Here is a 10,355-nt window from a genome sequence, read left to right as displayed (position 1 = left end):
AATGCTTTGCAGACTCCAATGTAAAAAATAATAAATGCATTCAATATTTTTTTTTAAAGGTGGAATTAGCCTTTAAATTTGTACATTTTTCAAAAGGAATGTTTAATAAGTGCTAAAGTCCCACTGCAAATATACAGCTACAAAATAGGAGTTTCTAGGAGTTCCACATGATGTGGTGTATAGCACAAAAGAAGCTCACTGCTAAATATTCAGGAGGAATTCAAGATAAAAGGCAAATATTTTAGGATTTGGATTGACACTTCTTGATGTTCCCTATGACATAGCAAAATGTTTACTCTTTGAGTTCAGGTACACTTTATGTGAACCTTTTGCTTTAACAAAAGTATAATTGGCAAGTCCGGCTTCCATTGTTTGGCTCTGGTCATTCAATTCCTCTGACAAAAAATAAAACTTGATTAATGACGAAACCTCATTTAATAATTACAATTTAAGAACACCACAGCAATTTAAATATGAGGTGTGGCCATGATAACATCTACTGTAGCTGCTGGTTGAACATTTAGACTCCTGTCTCTTTACAGCTACACATCACTCTACAATCTGCATCTTTAACTTTACGAACAATCAATATCTATTTGGAAAAACATGCAGGTCTTGTCCTTATTACAATGGATTCTCCTGTCTGGAATTATAATGACATTGTGGTGCTTTGCAAGGTTCCTTAATACAGACTGTACCCAAAAGGCTTTCCAAGTGAAAACATTATCTGAAACTCAAACAAATTCGGATTCTATTCAAGAGATGGTCAGGTAAGTGATTTTTTAGCAAACCACTTCAGATATATAGAGAGAGAACTTCATTGTCAACAGTTGATTAATCTATATTTTATCCAAATGAAGCTACCAAAAAAGTACAATATCTTTCATTTCGGTCATTCAGTAGAGCACTTCGCTTTTTAATAATTTGCTTCATCTTACCCACAGACATAAAACTCTTTCAGACTTGAGAAGGGTCATTTATATGAAAAGGGTTGTGTGAATGGTGTTTTACGAAAGTGTACTTCATAAACAGGGAAGATCTTATCTATTGAATATATTGTTAACTAAAATAAAAAAAATAGCTAACATTCAGCTGAGAAAGTGAGCAACATTACATTATACAGTGCGTAACCCAACTAAATACTGTATATAGTGTATGTATATACTACACAGGTGTACCTCGGTTTATGAAAGCCTCGGTTAACGTAATTTTCTGTTTACGAATGAAAATCCATTGAATATAATGCCTCGGTTTATGAATTTTTTCACAATACGAACGGATTAATTGGTTTTCAATGCATTTACAAATTTTTTAAATCATCTCCTGTATAGTATTTATGCCTTTAAAGTGCACTTTATAAAGAGTTTTGAACAGATAAGACTTTTTTTACTTTTTTTTTACCTCCGGAACAGATTAATTGGTTTTCAATGCATTTACAATTTTTTTTTAATCATGTCCCTGTACAGTACTATGCCTTTAAAGTGCACTTTATAAAGAGTTTTGAACAGATAAAATACTTTTTTTTTGCTTTTTTCTGACCTTCGGAACGGATTAATTGGTTTTCAATGTATTTATGAATTAATTTTCAAACATGTCCCTGTACAGTATTTATGCCTTTAAAGTGCACTTTATAAAGAGTTTTGAACAGATAAAACGTTGTTTGACTTTTTTCTGACCTCCGGAACAGATTAATTGTTTTTCAATGCATTTACAAATTCATTTTTAATCATGTCCCTGTACAGTATTTATGCCTTTAAAGTGCACTTTATAAAGAGTTTTGAACAGATAAGACTTTTTTTTCTTTTTTTCTGACCTTCGGAACAGATTCATTGGTTTTAAATGCATTTACACATTTTTTTTTTTTAATCGTGTCCCTTTATGACATTGAAGTGCATTTTATAAAGAGTTTTGAACAGATAAAATTTTTTTTTACTTTTTTCTGACCTCCAGAGTTGATTTATTGGTTTTCAATGCATTTACAAATTAATTTTTAATCATGTTCCTGTATAATATCTATGCCTTTAAAGTGCACTTTATAAAGAGTTTTGAACAGATAAAATACTTTTTTGTTTACTTTTTTCTGACCTCTGGAACGGATTAATTGGTTTTCAATGCATTTACAAATTTTTTTTTTAATCATGTCCTTGTACAGTACTATGCCTTTAAAGTGCACTTTATAAAGAGTTTTGAACAGATAAAACTTTTTTTTACTTTTTTTCTGACCTTCGGAACGGATTAATTGGTTTTCAATGCATTTACAAATTTTTTTCTTAATCGTGTCCCTTTATGCCTTTGAAGTGCATTTTATAAAGAGTTTTGAACAGATAAAAATTTTTTTAACTTTTTTCTGACCTCCGGAATTGATTGATTGGTTTTCAATGCATTTACAAGTTCATTTTTAATCATGTTCCTGTACAGTATTTATGCCTTTAAAGTGCACTTTATAAAGAGTTTTGAACAGATACAAGTCTTTTTTTCTACTTTTTTCAGGAACGGATTAATTGGTTTTCAATGCATTCCTATGGGAAAACGCATTTCGGTTTACGAATTTTTCTCAATACAAAAAGTCCTGCAGAACAAATTCAATTTGTAAACTGGGGTACACCTGTATGTGTATATATATATATATATATATATATATATATAGAGAGAGAGAGAGAGAGAGAGATTATGAAAGGCGAGGTGACTGTCTGGTCCTGAACCGGATCCTTTCTTTCCATTTGTGACCACTGGCAGGTGGTGTAAATAATGCTGGATTGGAACAATAGGTTTCTCTTGGCTTGGGACCCAGGAAGCCGTACCTGAGAGCTGTGGATGAGAAAGTTTGCTTTGTGCAAGAACAGTGACAGGGAGAAGCCCAGGACCTGTGAGATCGGAATCTCTTTTGTTTAGTTAGTGCCTGGATGGCAAGGATTTATTTTCTGTTCTGTTTCGTTTATGATGCATGCAACCTTTCTTAAAAATCTGACTTGTAACCAGTTTTATTTAACCACTTCCTGTCCGGACACTTTTACCCCCTTCCTGACCAGGGCAATTTTCAGCTTTCAACGCTATCACACTTTGAATGACAGTTGCGCGGTCATGCAACACTGTACCCATATGAATTTTTTACCATTTTTTTGAGACAGATAAAGCTTTATTTTGGTGGTATTTATTCACCGCTGGGATTTTTATTTTTTTTGCTATGTAAATGAAAATGTCCAAAAATTTTGAAAAAAAGTGTTTTTCTTATAAAATTTTGCAAATAAATAATAGTTCATTATCAATCTTGGCCAAAATTTATTCCGTTATCTTTTTAGTAAAAAAAAAAAATAAGCCAAATTAGTTTATAACCAAAAATTATAATTTTTAAACATTTTTTTTACATTTTTATTTTTTTTATATTATTATTTATTTTATTATAATTTTTTTACATACTGTCACCCTAGCAGTACAGTGTCACCATAGTGACACTGTACTACTTTTGGGGGGTGATGAAGATTTTTTTTTTTTTACACTGATTGCTTTTACACCCATATAGGATGTAAAAGCAATCATTTCTTTTTCTCTCTGTCTGCATTCTTGCAGCCATTAAGAACTACTGAGTGAACTGTGATTGGTCACAGCTTGTCACATGGTACAAGGCTGTTGTGAATAGCCTTGTACCATGTGACCTCTGTGATTATTCACAGATTTCACATGTACTGTAGTAAGCAATGATGTCACAAGTGACATCTTGCTTACTACTTTGCATGTGATCACTGATTGGTCAATCAGTGATCACGTGATCGGGACCTCGTACAGAGGTCCCATCCGACGATAGGTGTTTCACTGTGTCCGGAGGATACAGTGGGCACCGGATCATGGTGCTGCGCGCTCCCAGGGAGCACGCACAAGCAAGATGCGGGAAGGCAGTTTATAAATAGCCACCCGACCCTGAAGTGCCACCGTCTGGCTGTTTATATACAACGGCCGGTCGGGAAGTGGTTAAAAGACCTGTCGTCTGGATGACCTTTTTCCCAGGGAAGGTGATCCCTCACCTGAGCTACTGAGCTAACCCCCACAATATATATATATATATATAGGAATTAGTCAGGTAGCGGGTCGGGCTTGACCCCCTGGTGAAAGAGGCACGGCACGACAGCAGGATCTTGGAGAAACAAATTGTGCTTTATTTATATGGTTGGGGATCACAAAGTGCAGATATCCCAAAAACGTAAAAAAAAAAACACAAACAGAAAATAAAGGCTTGCCACTTTGGGCATCTAACTGCAAACACAGGATCCTAACTACTTGTCTGGATACAGCCTACCACTGCTCAGACCCTTGGCGTTCACACAGAGTATCTCAGAGTCCATAGTCACCCAGACGTAAACTCCCCATAGTAGTAAATGGTTGCTCCCCAGTCTGTCCTGCACAGAAAGCTGGTTCCAGGATGGAGTATTCCCCCCTAAGCAGCCTGGGAGTATTATAGAGTCCACGGCCCTTAACCTGCTACAGCTGAGCTCATTAACCCCTCAATGAGTCAAACAGGCTCACTACACAGAGCAAAAAGAATAGGACCAGGAGCTAGATGGGAATCATAGGCGTAAAGCGTAAGCCCAGACATGACTAGGTTTGCAGGACAGGATGGAGTAACACAGGGTTAAAAAATTAGTCAGCTTTGTTTAAAAGTTTGAGAATCCCGTCTGATTGGAGGAACATGGGGTGGGACGGTGTATGTGTGTTTGTGTATGTATATATATATATGTGTGTGTATGTGTATATATATATATGTGTGTGTATGTGTATATATATATGTGTGTGTATGTGTATATATATATATGTGTGTGTATGTGTATATATATATATGTGTGTGTTTGTGTGTGTGTATATATATATATATATATATATATATGTGTGTGTGTGTGTGTGTGTGTGTGTATGTATATAGATATGTGTGTGTTTGTGTGTGTGTATATATATATATATGTGTGTGTGTATATAGATATGTGTGTGTATGTGTATATATATATGTGTGTGTGTATGTATATAGATATGTGTGTGTGTGTATGTATATATATATATATATGTGTGTGTGTGTGTATGTATATAGATATGTGTGTGTGTATGTGTATATATATATATATTTGTGTGTGTATGTATGTGTGTTTGTATGTATATATACACATACAGTGGGGATCGAAAGTTTGGGCACCCCAGCTAAAAATTTGTATTAATGTACATAAAGAAGCCAAGGAAAGATGGAAAAATCTCCAAAAGGCATCAAATTACAGATTAGACATTCTTAGAATATGTCAACAAAAGATAGATTTTATTTCCATCATTTACACTTTCAAAATAACAGAAAACAAAAAAATGGCGTCTGCAAAAGTTTGGGCACCCTGCAGAGTTAATATCATGTACTGCCCCCTTTGCCAAGTATCACAGCTTGTAAACGCTTTTTGTAGCCAGCCAAGAGTCCTTCAATTCTTGTTTGAGGTATCTTTGCCCATTCTTCCTTACAAAAGTCTTCCAGTTCTTTGAGATTTCTGGGCTGTCTGTCACGCACTGCTCTTTTAAGGTCTATCCATAGATTTTCAATTATGTTGAGGTCAGGAGATTGTGAAGGCCATGGCAAAACCTTCAGTTTACGCCTCTTGATGTAATCCCCTGTGGATTTCGAGGTGTGTTTAGGATCATTATCCATTTGTAGAAGCCATCGTCTCTTTAACTTCAGCTTTTTCACAGATGGCATCAAGTTACCATCCAAAATTTGCTGAAATTTTATTAAATCCATTTTTCCTTCTACTCGTGAGATGTTCCCTGTGCCACTGGCTGCAACACAACCCCAAAGCATGATTGATCCAACCCCATGCTTAACAGTTGGACAGAGGTTCTTTTCATTCAATTCTGTGCCCCTTCTTCTCCAAACGTACCTTTGCTCATTCCGGCCAAAAAGTTCAATTTTAACCTCATCGGTCCACAGAACTTGTTTCCAAAATGCATCAGGCTTGTCTATATGTTCATTTGCAAAGTTCAAACGATGATTTTTGTGGTGAGGACGTAGAAGAGGTTTTCTTCTGATGACTCTTCCATGAAGACCATATTTGTACAAGTATCTCTTTATAGTGGAATAGTGTACCACAACTCCAATGTCTGCCAGATCTTTCTGGAGGGATCGTGCAGTCAAACGTGGGTTCTGTCTGATATTTTTCTTGGTCTTCCAGATCTTGCTTTAACTTCCACTGTTCCTGATGACTGCCATTTCTTAATTACATTCCGAACAGAGGATATTGACATCTGAAAACGCTTTGCTATCTTCTTATAGCCTTCTCCAGCTTTGTGAGCGTCAACTATTTTCAGTTTCAGTTTTCTAGACAACTGCTTAGAAGAACCCATGGTGCTGATTGTTGGGGCAAGGTCAGATGAGTCTGGGCATTTAAAACCTTTGAGATTGACATCACCTGGTCTTCCCAGACGATGATTGAGAACAATCCATGACACTGGCAGGTCTCAGCTTTGCAAAGGGGGCAGTGCATGCTATAAATTCTGCAGGGTGCCCAAACTTTTGCAGACGCCATTTTTTTGTTTTCTGTTATTTTGAAAGTGTAAATGATGGAAATAAAATCTAACTTTTGTTGACATATTATAAGAATGTCTAATCTGTAATTTGATGCCTTTTGGAGATTTTTCCATCTTTCCTTGGCTTCTTTATGCACATTAATACAAATTTTTGCTGGGGTGCCCAAACTTTCGATCCCCACTGTATATGTGTGTGCATGTGTATATATATACAGTCATGGCCGAAATTGTTGGCACCCTTGATATTTCTCCAGGAAATCATGTATTTCTCACGAAACGTATTGCATTAACACATGTTTTGCTATACACATGTTTATTCCCTTTGTGTGTATTGGGACAAAACAAAAAAAGGGAGGAAAGAAAGCAAATTCGACATAATGTCACACAAACCTCCAAAAATGGGCTGGACAAAAGTATTGGCACCCTTTCACAACTGCGGATAAATAAGAATGTTACAAGCATGTGATGCTCCTGTAAACTCACCTGGGGCAAGTAACAGGTGTGGGCAATATAGAAATCACACCTGAAAGCAGATAAAAAGGAGAGACGTTCACTTAACCTTTGCATTGTGTGTCTGTCTGTGCCACACTAAGCATGGACAACAGAAAGAGGAGACGAGAACTGTCTGAGGACCTGAGAACCAAAATTGTGGCAAAATATCAACAATCTCAAGGTTACAAGTCCATCTCCAGAGAACTAGATTTGCCTTTGTCCACAGTGCGCAACATTATCAAGAAGTTTGCAACCCATGGCACTGTAGCTAATCTCCCTGGTCGTGGACGGATGAGGAAAATTGATGAAAGATTGCAACGCAGAATAGTCCGGATGGTGGATAAGCAGCCCCAAACATGTTCCAAAGACATTCAAGCTGTCCTGCAGGCTCAGGGAGCATCAGTGTCAGCGCGAACTATCCGTCGACATTTAAATGAAATGAAACGCTATGGCAGGAGACCCAGGAGGACCCCACTGCTGACACAGAGACATAAAAAAGCAAGACTACAGTTTGCCAAAATGTACTTGAGTAAGCCAAAAGCCTTCTGGGAAAACGTCTTGTGGACAGATGAGACCAAGATAGAGCTTTTCGGTAAAGCACATCATTCTACTGTTTACCGAAAACGGAATGAGGCCTACAAAGAACAAAACACAGTACCTACGGTAAAATATGGTGGAGGTTCAATGATGTTTTGGGGTTGTTTTGCTGCCTCTGGCACTGGGTGCCTTGACTGTGTGCAAGGCATCATGAAATCTGAGGATTACCAAAGGATTTTGGGTCGCACTGTAGGGCCCAGTGTCAGAAAGCTGGGTTTGCGTCCAAGATCCTGGGTCTTCCAGCAGGACAATGACCCCAAACATACGTCAAAAAGCACTCAGAAATGGATGGCAAAGAAGCGCTGGAGAGTTCTGAAGTGGCCAGCAATGAGCCCAGATCTAAATCCCATTGAACACCTGTGGAGAGATCTTAAAATTGCTGTTGGGAAAAGGTGTCCTTCCAATAAGAGAGACCTGGAGCTGTTTGCAAAGGAAGAGTGGTCCAAAATTCCGGGTGAGAGGTGTCAGAAGCTTATTGATGGTTATAGGAAGCGACTGATTTCAGTTATGTTTTCCAAAGGGTGTGCAACCAAATATTAAGTTAAGGGTGCCAATACTTTTGTCCAGCCCATTTTTGGGGTTTTGTGTGACATTATGTCATATTTGCTTTTCTGCCTCTGTTTTATATTTGTTCCAATACATACAAAGGGAATAAACATGTGTATAGCAAAACATGTGTTAATGCAATACCTTTTTTGTGTGAAATACTTGATTTTCAGGAAAAATATCAAGGGTGCCAACAATTTCGGCCATGACTGTATATATATATATATATATATATATATGTGTGTGTGTGTATGTGTGCTCATGTGTATATATATATATATATGACACATGGGACAAAGTCAAAGCCAGGTCAATTGCCAATGAGTTCAGTTTTCATAAAAGAGAATGGAAACCTTCAAGGAAGATCTTGTATTATTACTTTGACGTAATAGAGTTAACCAAATTTATTGCTAATAGCTGTTTCCGTATTTATTCCTCACCAAACTCCTTTTACTTTACCAGAAACTGTGCATTTCTTATGAAGTAATGCAAAACTACAAGGGTAAATCAAAGCCACAGGGATAATGTCTGAAAGTGAAAAAAAAAAAAACTACAAACACATTTTAATGAATGAAAAAATAATCACCTTTTCTCGTATGACCATTGTTAGTGTTTTGTTGATAAAAAGTGCAAACCTTATTCTATAATGTATTCTATTTATATTAATACTAATTTGTATTTTAGTAAAAATGCATTGCAAAGTTTTTTACATATAAACATTCAAGGACGTTCTCTTAATATTTCATTGATGACGTAATAAAGTTAATCAGTTATCGCTAATCGCTGCTTCTGTATTTATTCTTTGACAAATTGCTATTATCTTGCCAGAATATACATGAGTAAGTAGTTTTGCTGAATAAATCAAAGCTACAGGGGTAACATCAACAAGTGAAGAAATCACAAAAACATTTTAACCGCATGCCATCCGCTCTATAGCAGTTTCACTGCTATAGGGCGGACTCCCTGCACAAAATCTAGTATATAAATGTGATCCGCGCTCCCGCTGTGTTCGCAGGTATGGGGTGCGCATGTGCACGCCGGCCGACCCAGCGCTGCTGTGATTCGGTGCAGCGCCGATCAGTCAGAAGATTCAGGCCAGTGATGTTCGGCCTGGATCTGCTGAGTGATCAGTGCCCTATCACAGATCTTCCTGTGCCTGTTTTTACATTACATAGGCAAAGGAACTGATGCAATCTTTTCTCCCTGGAGCACATTCAGTTCCAGAGAGAGAAGCAAGCAGATCCACATGAGTAAAAGCACTACACACACACAGTAAAAGCACATCTAGGTCACATTTAACCCCCTGATTGCCCCCCCCCCCACTGCCCTGTCACCAGTGTCATTACTACAGTGTACAGATTTTTTTTTACTGATCACTGTATTAGTGTCACATGTGACTTCAGATAGCATTAGCGTCAGTTAGCGTCCCTCCCAAATAGCGTCAGATTGCCGCTACACTACAGCAGTCATCACATTTAACCCCTTGATTGCCAGGAACGCGCTCATATACACAATAAACCTCCATTGCTAGTATACTGTCTGAACGGATCAATATCTTTGATCAGATCAGCACTATACTAGCGTCCACATTAATATAGTGTCCCCAAAAACACAGTGTTAGTGGGATCAGCCCCGGCACCTGCCAGCACCTGTGTTTAGCCCCTACGCTTCTCCCCCAGCAAGTTCAGTGTCAATAGACCACATTCACTTGATACATTGCACACAAAACTGCAGGATTAGCAAGTGTGAGCATGTGCTCGCAGAACATAACTACCACTCCCAGCATGCAATTGGGCTACCCTCACATGCAGTTGGCTAGGGCTATATTCATATTCATGCTGTTCATTTGCCTAGGCCCTACCCATGTTCTGGAAGGCTCTCAAAGCATCCTGAAGGTGGGCAGAACACAGCTATGCTTAACCCAACTATACAAATCCTAGCACTTAACTAGGACGGTGCTACACTTCTTTCTAGTATAAAGATTTAATTAGCAAAAGTAAACTATAACTAAAGGCAATAAAAAAAAAAAAAATCTTCCAATTTCCTGCCTAAAACCTGGCACACACTATAAAAAAATTTGATGACCTATCATCCAATTTTCCACAAAAGTGCATATCATTGTGTAGTCAGAATGTTATTGTAAGACAATTCTTGCCCAACAAAGTCAAACGAGCTAA

The 10,355-nt window shown here is 37.6% G+C and overlaps 1 protein-coding gene across 1 annotated transcript in view; it reads left to right on the top strand.

Annotated features, from left to right (window-relative positions):
• Positions 1–606: 606 nt before the first annotated feature.
• LOC149464511 (beta-1,4 N-acetylgalactosaminyltransferase 2-like) overlaps positions 607–10,355 on the top strand; it is a 76,118-nt gene continuing 66,369 nt past the window's right edge. Inside the window, exon 1 of the mRNA XM_089674484.1 lies at positions 607–770. Within this exon, the coding sequence (XP_089530610.1) occupies positions 607–770 (164 nt within the window). The remainder of the gene's footprint in view (positions 771–10,355) is intronic.

This window comes from Staurois parvus, unplaced genomic scaffold (genome assembly GCF_062004578.1).
Source record: "Staurois parvus isolate SC_StPar_1 unplaced genomic scaffold, SC_StPar_1.0 ptg000151l, whole genome shotgun sequence".
Taxonomy (NCBI): Eukaryota; Metazoa; Chordata; class Amphibia; order Anura; family Ranidae; genus Staurois; species Staurois parvus.
Note: the sequence above shows the minus strand (reverse complement) of the source record. Positions and strands in the feature narration are given on the sequence as shown.